Raw genomic sequence first — 17496 nt, forward strand, 5'->3', positions numbered from 1 at the left:
GAAAGAGCTATTAGATGTTAAACACATTTTCCCTTTAAAATCCCTTATGGTGCATTGAATTGTTCCAAAGGAAGAATATGGTTCTCTATAGATGTGAATAGACTATTAGGCACTTAACAAGGTAAAGATAAAGAGTGAATACATGATCCCACTTATTATCGATTTATTTTATCAACTAGGGAAGGCACAATACTTTTCCAATTTTGATTCAGATCAAGTACTATTAAGTATGAATTGTAGAAAGATATGAGGAAAAGGCCACTTGGGTTACATGGTATGTATCTTTTAAGTTCCTATTCATGTCATTTGGCTTGACAAATTGATCATCTTCATTTTGTACTTAAATAAACAAGCAGTTTCACCCATTATTTGATAAATATGTGGTGATATAGTTTGACGACATTATAATTTATAGTTAGTCCTTGGAAGAGCATATCTTTTATTAAAGGTAGGTGTTCCAAGTTCTTTGGGAAAAAATCTATGTGAATATTGAGAGATGTTCATTTGTTCAAGAAGGGGTGGAAATTTTGGGTTAAAAAGTCAAATATGGTCGGTTACTGATGGATGAAGTCAAAATTCAAGGAGATTCGAGACTAGGAAGAACAACTAAGTTTACTAAGCTTCAATCGTTCCTTGTTTTGGTTCTTCATATTATGGTTCATTCTTCCCCTCCTCTCCTTATATCTCTCATCTTCATCATGCATGGACCGGAATCTCCCAAGTCAAAGTCATCTTCAATCATCTTTGACAAGCCATCCTCCACCATTAATATCAAGCATGCGGTTCCACTGGTTCTTGACTTGGACAAGATGAACTATGGTGTTTGGAGGGAATTGTTCGAACTCCATTGCATAGGGTATGGAGTTGTTAATCACCTGCAACCTCCTAATGAGAAACAACCATCTACTTCTAATCTTGATGAACATGATAGGTTGGACTCCATTGTCAAATCATGGTTGTACGAGACTATTTCTACTTCACTCCTTCAACTGATTTTTAAGAAAAAAAGTTCATGCTTATGAAGTATGGCAGAACATTGAGAAAGTATTTCGAGACAATAAGGTTAAAAAAGTTATCCATATTGATAACGAACTGAGAAACATATCTATGGGTAATTGTACTTTAGCAAAGCAACCGCACCAAAAATCTAGTAGTTTTGTTAGAAAACATGGATGCCAAAGTTCCTGAGGCGAATCTTGTTCCCTACACTTTGAATGGGTTGTCTCCAAACTTTCGATTAATCGCCACCTCCATTCGGCTAAGAGATCCCTTACCGTCTTTTTTGGGATACTCGATCTATTCCAACTCAAGAAGAACTTCATATCAAACAAGATGAATTCATGTTTCTGTATAAAATCTATCTAACAACCCCCCTTCTCCAATTGTTCTGGTCACAAATGAAACTCACCAGAACAATAAAAATTTTCAAGGAGGCTACCATGGTGGACGATGCGACAAAAATCAACGTAGAGGTGGAGGTAGTGGTCAGTTCAGCAGTAGGAATAATTACTCCGGTGGCTACAATGGCAATTTTCAGTCTGGTGGGGGAAATCGCAGCTTTAGCGGACGCAATAAAAGTGATGGCACATGGGTCTTTGACTGGTACCAGGTTATGCCTGGTGCTGGTCCATCACAACAACCGAGCTTGTTGCCTACTCCTCCAAATGGGCCTCAACAACATCAACTCTAAGTCCAACATCAATCAAGCCATCAATTTTTCAGCATTCTACTGGCCCAACTCCATCACAACAAGCATTTCATGCTTTTTAACCCACTTCCATGGTTCAATGGCCCATAAATGCATCTCCTGAGGCCACAACAATCCCACAAATGTTCAAATCTATGACTCTAAATGATCCTGGACAAATCGGGTGATACATGGGCACGGATACTACTGCTCATCTTCACTCCGATGCAAGTATACTCAGTTTTGTTTTAGATAATAACAACAATTTTTCATCATCAATTTTAGTTGGGGACGGTTCATCCATACTTGTAACCAAAGTGGGTCATATCACTCTCCCAAATCCTTATCGTAACCAAAATGGGTTATCCTCGTGATCTTTCAAACGAATATTAAATCTTTTCAATGCGGTAATGGAGGAGAACATGATAATCATCAGTTTCATCAATTATCCAATCAAAATGGCATTTACATGCATTTTTCATGTCCTTATACATCTCAATAGAATGGGAAACCATAACCCATGCTTCATACTATTAATAATATCATACATACTTTTTCTTCATGCTTGTATGCGTCCCACATATTGGGTTGAAGTTCTTCACATGGATACCTATATACTAAATATCCTAGCTACCACCACCCTTGATAATGACACTCATTATCACAAATTGTTTCAAAAACAACCTTCCTATGCACATCTTCGCGTGTTCGGATGTCTTTGCTTTCCTCATATTATGACTCCTCACAAACTCTCACCAAGATCTACTCCATGTGTTTTTCTTGGGTACCCTTCTGATCACAAAGGGTATCGATGCCTTAATCTTGATACTCAAAAAAATTATTATCTCTTGCAATGTTGTTTTTGATGAAACTGTCTTTCTTTTTGGCTCCATGATCCCCAATATCGCCCCCACTTATTCCTTCCTTGATAATCCTGATATTCCTCAAACTGCCTCCTCAATTAACCCATATTCCAATATTCAAAATCAGTCTGTGGGAGGTGTTCCTCTCGAAACCACTCTTCCTCTTTCTCATTCTATTTTTAACGAAACACCTAACATCACTCCTCCTTTATCTAGTGACATACCGCCTTTTACTCCACCCTCGGTTTCCCACTCTCCTAAGACCCATTGATCTGAACTGGCTTCGGATGTTACCTCTCCATCCTCGTCGAGTTCTGACTCTTTACCTTCATCACCTAAAACTGATCCTACTCGGTCTCTTCATCCTATGGTCACTCGTGCCAAATCTAGAGTTTCTAAACCCGATAGGAAATTAAATCTTCATGTTGATGCTTCTTCTCCTCTTCCTAAAAATTACACTCAAGCCTTTAATGACCCTAATTGGCTAAAAGCGATGACTGATGAATATACCGCTCTTATACAAAACAAAACATGGGTACTTGTAGAGAACCCTGTTGATGCTAATGTTATTAATTGTATTTGGTGTTTAAAAAGAAACTGAATGTAAATGGTTCCTTATCACACTATAAAGCACGACTGGTTGTTAATGGTAGAAGTCAAAGACTTGGGATTGATTGTGATGAAACATTTAGTCCGGTTGTTAAATTGACTACTATACAGACCATTCTTAGCATTGTAATAACTCACTGGTGTCCTATTCGAAAACTAGATGTCAAGAATGCATTTCTTCATGGCCATCTTCACGAGACAATATATATGCAACAACCTCCTGGTTTTCATGATCACATGCGACCTCATCATGTTTGTCTGCTTTAGAAATCTTTATATAGCCTCAAACAAGCCCTTCGTGCTTGGTTTCAACATTTTGTTATGTTTATCTTACGTTTTGGTTTTGTTCATAGCAGGTGTGACTCCTCTCCATTCATCTACCAATAGATGGCTATATTTTATATCTTCTACTATATGTGGATGACATTGTTCTTACTGGATCCTCTTCCTAGCTGCTGTCAAGTATTATCTCCACACTTAGTTCCGAGTTTTCTATGACTGGCCTGGGTGATCTTCATTATTTCTTGGGTGTTTCGGCCATTCGATCCCATACCGGTCTCTTTCTATCTCAACAGAAATATACTACATAAATTCTAGAACGGGCCTCAATGCTTAACTACAAACCATCCCACACTCCTGCTGATCTATCCGCCAAGCTTGATAGTTCTAGTCCTCCTGTTGACGATCCCACTTTATATCGCAGTCTTGCTGGTGTATTGCAGTATCTTACATTCACTAGACATGCCATTTATTATGTTGTTCAAAAGGTCTGTCTATATATGCATGACCCTCGGGAACCACATTTTACGACTCTTAAGTGTATCTTACGCTATATCTGTGGTACTACTGGTCACGAATTACAGCTTTATAGTTCTTCGTCTTGTGACATCATTGCGTACTCTGATGCTGATTGTGATGGTTTTCCTGCTTCTAGGTGGTCTACTTCGGGATATTGTGTCTTTTTAGGACACAATCTTCTTTCATGGTCCTCTAAACGTCAACACACTGTCTCTCGGTCTAGTGCGGAAGCAGAATATCGTGGGGTTGCCAATGTTGTTGCTGAAACATATTGGAGTCGTAACTTACTTCTAGAACTACATTACTCACCTCATCGGACAACTATTGTTTACTGTGATAACGTGAGTGTTGTGTACATGTCTGCCACCCCGGTTCAACGTCACCAGACCAAACATATTGAGATTGATCTTCTTTTTGTTTGGGACAAGGTTGCAACAGGTCATATTCGTGTTTTACATGTCCCATCTTCATCTCAATACACAAACATTTTCACTAAGAGTCTTCCATCGCCGTTTTATCTTGACTTTCGGTCCAGTTTAAACGTTTATGATTCTCCTCCCGTTCACATTGCAGGGGCTGTTAGCATATTATATTTGTTTGTATTGTGTTTAGTTTTGTATTGTTTAGTATAGCCCAATTCTATTCAACCCATTGTATTCGGGCTTTCTCTATGTAACCTATATACTGTGATTAATGAATGAAGGAGATTTCACTGGAAAATAATCAAATTGCAACTAGAGCTATTTGTTTAATAAGATATATCGCATCATTTGATTTCGATGTCAATCTATTATTGTCTTAAGAAATCTTTTCTGCTAAATCGTTTTGTGATTGGTTTAACCGAGCCTAGTAATTTTGTTGACTAATTTTATAAAATTACTAAGGGTCAAAACTAACTATGCTGATCATTTACATCTAACAAGTGAGAAGAAAACAGAGATAAAATAGTGAAACAAAGTTTATTAAGATAACAAAAATTTCAAATTGGCATATGTACAAGGATGAAATTGTACTATTAAACCAAGAAAAAACAAAAGAAGTGAAGAGGGCCTGAGTTTTAAATGTCAAGAAAGGGACAAGGACCCACTTGGCACTTGCTCTCTCTTTCTCTCTCCTTGCACTTTTTGCCCTTTCTATAGATATTTTGTGATGTGTTGTCAGATATTTTACACACCTCCGCAATCAACACCTACCTCACAACAAATACCCGAACACAAGAACAGATTAGGAAAAGAGAAAAGAAATCTGAAGACTGAAAAGCTCTCTTCTTTACTAGGGTTTTAAGCGTCTGAAACTCAAAAAGATCTCAACTATAGCCCTCTATATCTTGGTAAGCTACTAAGCTTTATGGGTTCTGTTTCTTGTAACTTTATAGAAATGGGGTTTTCTGGGTTTGTTTGATTTGTCGTCACCTATAAGTTCTGGTTCGATTCATCGATGAACATTTCTTTATTGTGAATCTTTTCCGATGAACTTTTCATCTTCTTTGTCAGTATTCGGCTATTTCCACCGGCTTCGTTTTGATTTTGTCGAAAATTTGAGCTTGGATTATCATCGTATATGCTTGTTTTCAGCTTGATCTGCTCCACTTTAAGTTTCGATTAATTTTCTCCCATTTTTATCGGTTTATTTAGGTCTTTACTGCTAACTGATTCTTAATTTTGCAACCCACAAATCAATTTGAAGCCTTTTTCTACTTCGCTTTAGTTTTCTAGATTCTGGTTTACCTTTTATTCAGATGCAAGATGCTTAAAACCCTTTCAATTCGAAGCTTTTATTCCTTTGGCTTCCATCAATTTTGTATTATAGGTTGTTCAGCAACGATTTTGTCAAGAAACTACACATTTATTCTATGATTTTATCAACAAGATCTAATCAACTTGTTCATATTATGAATCAATTACGTGCATTCATTTAATCTAATTCGAAAATTTTCCAACTTTCTGATTAAAATTTTCATTTATCCTGATTGATGCAGATGACTTGATCTCACAAACAGTAAAAAGTTCACTTCTGACAGGATCTTGCACGAGTTTCTGTTTTTCTTTCTAAAGTATAAAGTTAGAGAAGCCAAAAAATCTTGATCTGGGTAACGTCTTTTCTTGAAAACATGGGGTACAATTGTGATTACTGTGGGGAGGCAAGGTCAATGGTGTATTGTCGATCAGATGCAGCTTACTTGTGCTTATCATGTGATCGAAATGTTCACTCTGCAAATCCACTATCAAAGCGCCACATGAGAACACTTGTATGTGATACATGTAATTCACAGCCTGCGGTTGTTAGATGTGTGGATGAAAAAGCATCTCTTTGTCAGAATTGTGATTGGGTAGGTCATAATGGAGCTAATTCAAGTGCAAGTACACATAGTCGACAAACGTTAAATTGTTATTCAGGATGCCCTTCGGCTGTTGAACTTTCTTCTATTTGGTCCTTTATGGAATCTTGTGAAGAAGATATGGAATCAATGAGCATCGCTGATAACAGCCAAGAACATTCTGAAAACAAGACTCAAGATTCATCATTGCCAGATGAGAATAAGAGTGATTGGATGGGTTCTTTCAACATCGAGGTTGATAATAAGTCACAAGACATCTTTCACCAAGTAAAACCCTTGAATTCTTCTCAATCAAAGGTAAAATTTTCTTCCTTTTCAGTTATCGTTAGTTCAATTTTGTTATAGTTGAAGTGGGTTGATCACAAAAGCTTTAAATTTTCGATCTTTTGCATTTTTATTAGTTCAAGATTGTAAAAATTGAAGTGGGTTGATTACAAAATCTTTTACTTTTTAATCTTTATGAGTTTTTTTTGCATCTTTATTAGTTGAAGATTGTAATAACTAAAGTGGGTTGATCACAAAATCTAAAATTTTGAATCTTTATCGAGTTTTTTTGCATCTTTATTAGTTCAAGATTGTAATAATTGAAGTGGGTTGATCACAAAATCGTTAAATTTTCAATCTTTATCGAGTTTTTTGCATCTTTATTAGTTCAAGATTCTAATAATTGAAGTGGGTTGATCACAAGATCTTAAATTTTCAATCTTTATCGAGTTTTTTGCATCTATATTAGTTCAAGATTGTAACAATCGAAGTGGGTTGATCACAAAATCTTTAAATTTTCAATCTTTATTGAGTTGTTTTACATGATTTACTTGCAGGTATCATATTCAAGGACAAAAGATTCTGAACAAGTCGTGGATGATGGGCTCTACGATGATTTCACCATGGATGAAGTTGACATGAACATCGAAAACTATGAAGAACTCTTTGGTGTAGGCCATAACGACCCAAAACATCTTTTTGCAAAAGATGGAATCGATAGCTTGTTTGGCATGAGAGACTCAACAAAGGTATCTATCTCTATCTCTATCACTCTCATTCATATTTTTTTTAGTTTCTAAAATTATCACAAATTACTAAAAAAAACATTATCTTTTCGGAAATTCTGCAGTTTAACCTCTCTCATACATCATCTTTTTCCAATCAAACCTTAAAAGGTTCATACATTTTCCAAATTAACCATTTTGACCTGCCCAAAATCAACGGCTTTTTCGTAATTTCCCCTTAGAATTTATACATTTACTAATTGCTAACAACTTTTGTTTCTTTTAGGAGCCAGAATGCAGTCAAGCAGCCTCAGTGGATTCATTAATGAGCTGCAAAACCGAACCAAATGCGTGTTATGCAAAGCAACATTCAAATCTTTCATTTTCAAGTCTAACTGGTGGTGATAGCAGTGGTGGTGAATATCAAGACTGTGGGGCCTCATCTGTGGTTCCAATGGGTGAGCCACCTTGGTGCACCCCTGGTCCAGGAAGCACTACTATCAGAAGTGATGCTGTTCTTCGTTACAAGGAAAAAAAGAAGATGCGCAAGTGAGTGTGTTTGCATGTTACACGCGTTAAAATTTCATCTTTTTGTATTACGAAATCGCCCTTTTGACACTCGATTTTTTGTGCAGATTTGAGAAGAGAGTAAGGTATGCAACACGAAAGGCGAGGGCAGATGTGAGAAAACGTGTGAAAGGTCGGTTTATTAAGGCTGGTGAGGCTTATGATTATGATCCCATGACTGAAACAAGAAGCTTCTGAGAACACATGTAGAAAAACTGTCGAATCAAATCTTTGTTTAACTTGTCATCTTACTTGGTAAGAGGATGAGTTAAGAGGGTTTAGTGGTGGTGAATTGTTGTGTTTCTGATTGGTGGTATGTACAGAATGAAGATCTTTGTAAATTACAGATGGATTTAGGGTTTGAGTCTTGACAATTTTATAGTTCATCTGTTGATGGATTTTATGTTTTGTAGTGTGTAGTTTTTTTTGGGAAAGTTGTAAGGATGACATTCTTGTTTTCTGAGATTGTTTCGAGCATGAATAAGGTAGTTTCTGTTCGAGGTATGGTAGCTCTGGTGTAACATGAAAAGAAATCAATAAAGACGGATTGGATCTTAGATACCCTTGTAGTGAGAATAAGCACCAATGAAGTTGATAACGAGCATGTAAAATGTAGCAAGTTTTTTTTTTAAAAAAAATTATGTTTATATTTCTTTCATAGGATGTGGCCATTGCGTTATCTCAATTAGGTTTTCTTTGATAAGATAAAAAGTATTAACATCTCTTTGATTCCCAATCTATTTGTTTGGGATTAGGTTGAAGACTAGCTTCACTTTCTTTGCTTTGGATAGGAATGGCAATGGGGCGGGTTCGGGGCGGGGCATGGATTCCCAAACCCGCCCCGATAACTTTCGGGTATCTTATCGGGGCACCCCATTGGGTTTTGGGTTTCCCCGTCGGGCTTCGGGTATCTTATCGGGTTTACAACAATTGATAACGAAATCTTTATTCTCTTTTAGGGTACCCCAATGTCTTATAAAATATACATGTTCTAGCAACTCTTTTAAATTAAAAACATGATGCATCACTTAAATAAAATAAACTGGACGTTATATTAAAAATTATTTGATTTAAGTTTTTGTTAATACGTCAAAACACATAAAAATGATCATTAACACCAGATTGTTAATAACTAAAAAAATTGTCCACAATAAGTATTTTATATTTGAAGGCGTACAATTAACCGCAGAATTTTTTGAACATTATATATATATATATATATATATATATATATATATATATATATATATATATATATATATATATATATATATATATATATATATATATATATATATATAATCGGGGCGGGGCGGGTCGGGGCGAGGATAACCCACTCCCTGCCCCGAACCCGATAAAAAACCCGATAATGACCCGTTACCCGACCCGAAATGATCGGGTTTCGGGTTTCCCCATCGGGTTCGGGCTTTTTTGCCATCCCTAGCTTTGGAGCATTACACAATACCTTATTAAATTTGGCCATAGGACTAGGTTTTTATGTATTCCAATAATAGAAACACAAATATAAGATGCAAACAAAATTAAAGAACACATAGGATTTATATAGTTCATGCTTCATACGGTTAGGTCAGAACGAACAAAACTCCACATCTCAACCATCTTCTGGTTGGAGGTTGATCAACAAGCAACCAACTGCCTTCCAAGACCTAAACTCAAATTTGTGTAGCATTATCTCTTTAGTTTGATGTCTTCTTGATTGTGTAACATTATCTCTTTAGTTTGATGTCTTTCTCATCAATTATCTAGAAGATTGGTTGAAGCTGAAAAAAGATTCAAACTTCTTTTGTCACCATTTTGATAAACATATATATTGGATTCTTGGTAAGAATGATTTTTCTCAAGGACGTGTCATCATTTATATACCTCTTGGTAACATTTTTAAGTTCACACTACCTTTAAAACTCTCACTTACATTTGAGCTCCACTAACTAGAGCTGAGCAAAACTAAAACCGAAAACCGATAAAAATGAAACCAAACATAAACCATCAGTTTGTGTTTTGATTTTTTAAAACCATAAAATTTGGTTTGGGTCTGATTTGTGTATCAAAAACCGACCCCGCTAATACCGAACTGACCCAATGGTTTTGAAACCGATCAGAAACCAACCTATTGGTTTTGAAACTGACCGAGTATACTCTTATTAGTTATTTAATATATTTTTAACAAATATTATATACACTACCTTATTCTATTATGTGTACATTGACTTCTATAGTCAAAGGTTTCCATTGGACCATATTCTTGTAATCTTTTCCTTTCTGGCGACGGGCATCAAAACATAAACAACAATTACATCGACCGTTGACAGAGAAACGGTGGCTATGGAATCTCCTTTGGAAAAAAGAGTCGAAATAATCACAAAAACAACAAACAACAATGGAATCAAGTGCAAAGAACATGAACGCGCACCACAACAAGGATGACAGGGGATGTTGCTAAGGATAGGGTTTTGGATTCAAGGATTTCGATGTTACCCGTGGATGGCGGTGTAATGGGAAACCTTTTAGGGGGCATTTCAATCGAACGATTCTCCTCCTAAACAATGTTCTTATTCTTCAGAATCCTATTAACTATTCGGTTCTTCATCACAATCTCTGTAAACGAAAAATCCCTCGACTTACTGAAAATCAAATACAATCATGGAATACGAAAACAACTCTCGTATCTCTTACTTGAGCTAAGAAAACCTGAGATTTATCAACCAATTTCATGGTTTGCAGCATCATACACCATCATCCCAACCCCCTAATAGGAACAATGTTCTACTACCAAACACAACATCCAAACATCGAATCATCAGTTCTTGGAATCTCAAAAGTATGTGGTCGGTTCGCTATATTAACATGGTATCATATTCACTATTCATTACGTTTTCTATCATAAAATCGGGATACCAGATTTACTATACGTCATCGCTGTTTATGGGGTCTCTAATGGCGTTTGTTATGTCTTCTATTGCATTAGCGTATATTGTAAGTGGGTATATTGGGGTTGCGCTTTCTTCATATGTTGAGGTTACAGAAACTGATTTTTGCAACCAGTTAAAAGTTTCAATTAGGTTCAAAAGCTATCTAGAAAGAAATTTGAAGAAAAAGTTCGATTAGGTTTTAGAAACGATGTATGCATTGGGATGAGATCCAAAACGAAGGTGAGCAAAACAATAATTTCTAAAAAGACATGAGATCGAGAATAGAGATGGGCGAGATGATGATGTGTGCATTTGGAGACGACGACCTTGAATTACTGGGTCTTGGAGCATCCATTGAAGATGAAGGGTAAGAGTTACAATTTTTCCCATTTGATCTGGATTTGATTCCTCACATTTATGAAGATATGTCTAGATGGCTATGAAACCTTTGACGATCTGAAGTCAATGTACACATCAGCACCTTTGACAATCTAAAGTCAATGTACACATCAACACTTTAACTTGGAAACCTATTAATTTTTAAAAAAATTGTATTTTTGACATGTAAATTTCGAGTTTAATGGTCTAAAGGGTCCAAAAAAAGTTAAATTGTCATTTAAAACCAAACGTGAAACTTTCATGTGCTTTTATGTCAATAACCCGAGAAAGAAAAGACTAATTGGACTTAGTCAAAGGGTTTAGTATGGAAAATTCCAAGAAATGAGAGCTATATTCAGAGCAATGTCAAATTGAGTAAGACTCAAAGCCCCTGTACGGATGAAGAGATAGTTGATATGAGTCAAGCCCCCTATGCTTTGACTTTAGGATCGATCATGTATGTTATGACATGTACTCGCCCTGTTGTGCCCTTTTCTTTAAGCATGGTCGGTCGCTATCAGGTAAATCCTGGCAGAGCTCACTGGACAATAGTAAAGAACATTCATAAGTATCTGCCAAGGACAAAGGATATGGTTCTAGTCTTTGGAGGTAGTGATATGTTGAGAGTGAATGAGTATAGTGACGCCAACTTTCAAATAGATAGAGACAACTTTCATTCTCAATGTGGTTGGGTGTTCACATTAAATGAAGGAGTAGTTACTTGGAAAAATTACAAACAAGATACGGTGGCTGATTCTACTTGTGAATCTGTAACGTCCCAAAATACTGAGTAAAAATTTCATTTAAATAAGTTAAAGCCATTGATTCATTTTTCCAAAGATGATTAGAGTTAAAGTATTCTCAAAACATTAAAGAAATTTGTAAACATTCAGTGCAGAATAAAACTCCAGAGGATGCAGTGCGATCAATTCAGACCCTTCATTTGAAAACATAAACATAAAACCATAAGAACAAAGCTTATTGAGTTCCCCAAAATACCACATACTTAACATAAATAACAAATCGAAACTAAACTGGGTCTATTTCACCCCCCTTCGGTATCTTTCAATCGGTACTGGTTCTATTTCACCCCCTTCAGTATCTTTCAACCGGTAGTGGGTCTATTTCACCCCTTTCACTATCTTTCAACCAATACTGGTTCTATTTCACTCATGAGTCTATTTCAACTCCTTCGGTATATTTTCACCAGTACGGGTCTATTTCACCCCTACATCTAAACATACATTCATACCAACAAGAGTCACAAAGACAACAAGTACATACAGGCATATCAGCAAGTGTCGCAAAGATAACTATCATCCTATAAACATAATCTAGTGGGCAAGAATTGGTGTCTTCGACTCATAAGTACAGTGAAGAGACTCACCTAAATTACTCAATAGAAGCCCAATAGCTACCTCATCATCAAAAAAGCCAACCCAAACTTCCTAAAACCAAACCGACACCAATCCTTAGTCAAATACTCCATTCTACCTAAGTTTGACCAAAATTCAAACCGGTCAAAAAGTCAGTGGTCAAAGTCCAAAAGGTCAACGGTCAACTTAGTTAAAGTTAACAACGTCGTGACTATTCCTTGGTCACATCATGAGAATGCAACGACAAACAACCGCGATTCTCGACACTGTCACGTCATGACACATCCTATGCCACGTCGTGACTTCTGGTCAGAAGACCAAAATCTTCATTAAGTGCTTAATCTCTTCAGACCAAGGCCCAAAAACCTCATATCTAAATCCTAAATAGCTTCATAATGGATAAAGTTTCCAACTTTATCCATTAGGATGGTCCAAAAAACCAAGATCTAGTCTTTAAGTCTCAAAGGGACCAAGAATGCATCTTCCTCAGCTAAATCCATTAAGTTCAAGTCTCTAACCTTCAGATCCGAATCAATATGATGTTTAGATGGATAAAGTTTTCCAACTTTATCCATAATAATGTCTCAAGATTTCAAGATATAAACTTTAATACACCAACCAAAATGGCCTAAATGACCAAAATAACTTGCATCGCTGAAAAGGAAGGCAAAATATCAAAACTTTCCTAGTCCATGAGCTCCAGGAAAGCATTCTAAACTGATCGAAAAGGTGTTGGGGTCCAGATTTGAAACATACAATGTTCTAAGGAAATATGCCTTATCCTAGTTCCCTTAGTCACCTATATAAACCCTCCATGGGGTTCACAACTTTGGCCATCTTATTCCCATAAGGCATAGCCGAAATTTCTACTCTCCCTATCATCTCTCTTTAAGCCTCCTTGTTGTTAGGGTTGGGTGTGAACATCAGAGGTACGAGATTTCTGGTGCTAACTTCCAAGTGACTACAATAAGGATTTTGTTTTGATTATCTACTAGTATAATCAAAAGGTATGTAACCCTAAACTATTTGGTTATTTTCGAAAATACTAGGGTTCTTGTAGGGTTCTTGATGTTCAATTTGTTATTGCATTCAGTAGTGAAAACATAGATCCTTTAGGTTGCATGTAAACTTAGGGTTTACGTTTTTTTGCAAAAATATGATTTTTGTAACCTATAAATCCCATCAAATCCCACTTTCGCCCCTTTAGGGAAGAAGCTCATCCGCTGAGCATTCTCCATGTCAGCGATCCATCGGCAGCTAGCAATGGGGTCCTTAGGCCCAAAGAACTCTGGAGCTCCACAAGCCTTGCACTCCCAAAATGAAGGAGTCTGCACTCCCAACTATCCTGGCGTGGTCTCAGCCTGGAAAGCCCCAGTTTTCTCATTTAGTAACTCCATAACCCTAGTGTGATACACATCTATACGCTCCTGCATAATCTCCATGATCCCCGCCTTGATCGTACCAAATATCACAAGAGTCTACTCCAAAATACTGTCACACCCCCAAACCAGAACGGCGGAAACCTTTGGGGGCGGAGGACGTCATGTCAAGTATCACAACACATGCATTATAGTAATCAAAGTACAAACAACCATTGCATTAATAATGTATAAGTTTTTACATAAGTGTTTAAACATTACATATTCAAACAACAAAAGTAGATATAGTAAAAGACAAAAGACGCAGTACGGTACTAAGTTGTCTTCTCAAAAGCTTCGGGAGTGTATCTGTCTACTGGATTCCTGAGAATACAAGTTATTTTGAAAGAGATGATCAACATTTAAGCTGGTGAGTTCATAAGTATTTTTGTTATATAAAGTATACTCTAAGTTCTTGGAAAAGTTCACGTTTTTCAAGAAAATCCTATATTTTCTGCTTTACAATTGATAAGTAGTGTTAATCTCCTAAAATCGTTCTGTTTAAGTATTATTGTACTTATAATAAGGTTTAACATAATTTTAACTATCCATAAAATTATAAGAAGAATGTTTTCCGTTTTGTGGGTGAAAAGTAGTTTTAATCCCATAAAATCGTTCTGTTAAGTAGTTTTAAATCCCATAAAACCGTTCTGTTAAGTAGTTTTAAATCCCATAAAACCGTTCTGTTAAGTAGTTTTAAATCCCGTAAAACCGTTCTGTTTTGTTTGTGGAGAGAATTAATACAATAGTATTTCTTAAAAACAAACTACTGGTGAATAACTACCCTATTATTAAACTGGTTAATTAGGATTAAAATGTGATAGGGTTGTAACCATACTAATAGACTAGAATGAACACGACGACCTTCCGACGTCGAAACTGAATATGTGACATTTGTCACCCCTTGGCCTGCCGGCCAAACTGTAGCTAACAGTCGGGATGTGGGATTGTTGATCCCATATAGATCTATACACACAATGTCCGCTCTCCCTCCAGAAGACTCTGGTTACAAGAATGTAACATAGCAAGTATATTGCTATGTCCTGAAGACGTATCATCACATTTTAGTTTGAGTAAAGATCGAATTATACCCTTTTCTTGACAAAGTAGTTTAGACCTTGCATACTTATCTAGAAAATAGATTTCTCGTTTGATTCATAAATTATACCTATTATAATTTATACGTTCTAACTGACTTGCATGATCTCTCATGAGTGTATCATCACACTTATACAAAGGTAATGATACCGACTGAAGTAAACTTTTATATTCATATATATATATATATATATATATATATATATATATATATATATATATATATATATATATATAATTAAGAAGGAAACGGCCTTCAGACAAATAACACCACCTTAAGCCCACATCCAAACAAGGAAAAGGAAGTAAGGCAGTTCATTAGTCCTAAGCCCTTTAAATCTTATTTATATACCTATATATAAACATGATTTTGACAAATATAAGATAAAAGAGTTGATAAAGCATTTCCAAAGAGTGTAACGGTATTAAAAGAGTTTAACAGTATTAAAAGAGTTTAACTGTGTTTAAAAAGAGTCTACATGACTTTAAAGAGTTTACATGACTTTAAGTCGTTTTGGAAGTATTTGGGTAATCCTTTATTGTAAAAATAATAACTCAAAGCATAAGGAAATATCTTATGTGATTGATATCACATGTAATTATTAACACAATTAGCTTGTGTTCAACTTGTATTCCCCCCTAAAAAGCATTTAAAATCATTTAAAATGTAGATTATAGGGGGTATGAACTCACCTTATGTGAGTGATTCGATTGATGACTGGAATAAGAGTGTTACTCCTACGAGTGAATTTCCGGAGTAAAAATGAGTCCTAAATAGCATATTATTACACTTATATGTGTAAAGTTAGTGAATATAACTACAAAGGTGTTTAGGAAACAACCTAGGATGCAAGAGTAACTCACCAAAAGAGTGTTAGAAGCAAGTTAGGAGGCTGAAATGGAGTTCACGACTAGGAAGGAGTGTTCATGTCCTAAGAATACATGAGTGTTCACGGCCCAAGTTGAAGGGTTCATGGCCTTGATGAAGGGTTCACGGCCCAAGAACATGAAGAACACTTGAAGATTTGGGTGTTTAGCAAGTGCTTGAAGGCCCCTTTGTTGTATTCCAAGATGATACAAAAGAAAAGGGATGTTTAAGGGAAGAAAATAGTGTTTCTTGAGGATGATACTTAAGAGAGAATGGGAGGATCACAGCTGGAAGATGAGAAAATGAGGAGAAAAATGGCTAACACTCCTATATATAGGCGAGGGTTCACGGTCCGCAGGGTTCACGACCGTGAACCTCGTTTACGGTCCGAAGGCGGTGGTGGCCGAGAACGCATTCATGGTCCGAGGGTTTGCGGCCCTTGTTCACGGCCGAAGCCAATTTGTTTTCGGTTGCGAGGCTGCTGTCCGAAGGGAAAGAAAGAATGGTCATCAGACTTCAAGTTTTCACCTCTTAAACATATAACACCTTGAATACAAAGTGTAAACACTTCCTAAATATTAATCTAACCCATGAAAGATAGAATAAGATTTAAGTTGACTTTATTTGACTCAAGTTTGACTTTGATTGACTAGGCTTGACTTTACAAGAAGAAAATAATGGGTTGTCACAAATACGCAGGTGATCTCCGATGAGATGAACTCGTACATCCACTCATCAATCGGCTCAGTGCCAACACCTTAGCTTGAACTAGATCCTCCACCACGAGTGCTCATCACCATACTGAAAACCATACAATAATTAGAACATACTCAAAGAATCCTCATCCCACAAGCTTCCTAGATTTTTCGTGACTCCCCTCGATTCGAATATGGATCCTGTGCTTTAAATAGTACGGGCCCAACACTAATTTACACACCTATCCATACTTTCCTCAAAAGTTATCCTGAATCCTCCAAGTCACCTTCTCAAATCGATACTCCAAGTACCTACTAAACAACGCAACCAAACCCACTAAAACACTTCCTAGGCTATCCTAGGTTCTGACCTCATCCTGCCATCAGCTGTTGAAGAACTCCCAATAATGTTGGCTAACTACTTCATGAATACAATCACATGCCATAAAGCTTAGATAATCCTTCGAGTAACAGACTCAACCTTACAACGGTTAGACTTAAACGAGAGTTGCGCAATAGAGTCAAATTCGTCACTCTAATATTATTTAACCTTTGCAACATGTGACTTAACATATTCACTTAATAGTTAACTCACATCACAAGAGTTCTACAAAGCACAAAGCAAGCAACATTTATGCAGTACACTCCAAGCTACAGAATAAAGGACATCCCAAGCTCACTTACTACAACTCATGCAAGGAACTTCCACTCTCACTGTTGGTTGCCTTATGCATGCAAATTATACATAATATAGGATTAAATAGATTGTCGAATAAAAGACTTTACCCTAGGACCACAATCAAACAAGAATGGGAAATAAGGCTAAATCAGTCATTCTAGGGCTATATGATCCTAATCGTATATAATTTTTAAAGCATAACT

The 17496-nt window shown here is 36.4% G+C and overlaps 1 protein-coding gene across 1 annotated transcript; it reads left to right on the plus strand.

The window, feature by feature from the left end:
• Positions 1 to 5123: 5123 nt before the first annotated feature.
• LOC111918659 (zinc finger protein CONSTANS-LIKE 9) lies at positions 5124 to 8408 on the plus strand. Its single transcript, XM_023914288.3, has 5 exons — positions 5124 to 5287; positions 5936 to 6592; positions 7117 to 7308; positions 7571 to 7833; positions 7920 to 8408. Exons 2-5 carry the CDS (start codon positions 6068 to 6070, stop codon positions 8047 to 8049), a joined length of 1110 nt encoding a protein of 369 aa, XP_023770056.1. The 5' UTR covers positions 5124 to 5287; positions 5936 to 6067; the 3' UTR covers positions 8050 to 8408.
• Positions 8409 to 17496: the final 9088 nt, after the last annotated feature.

The sequence above is a fragment of the Lactuca sativa genome, chromosome 5 (genome assembly GCF_002870075.4).
Source record: "Lactuca sativa cultivar Salinas chromosome 5, Lsat_Salinas_v11, whole genome shotgun sequence".
Taxonomy (NCBI): Eukaryota; Viridiplantae; Streptophyta; class Magnoliopsida; order Asterales; family Asteraceae; genus Lactuca; species Lactuca sativa.

What these genes read in the sequence shown, in the direction of transcription:
- LOC111918659 (XM_023914288.3), top strand. Translation starts at nt 6,068, where the DNA reads ATGGGGTACAATTGTGATTACTGTGGGGAGGCAAGGTCAATGGTGTAT. An exon ending in TGAATTCTTCTCAATCAAAG is followed by an intron (nt 6,593 to 7,116) that starts GTAAAATTTTCT and finishes ATTTACTTGCAG; the next exon opens with GTATCATATTCAAGGACAAA. An exon ending in GCATGAGAGACTCAACAAAG is followed by an intron (nt 7,309 to 7,570) that starts GTATCTATCTCT and finishes TGTTTCTTTTAG; the next exon opens with GAGCCAGAATGCAGTCAAGC.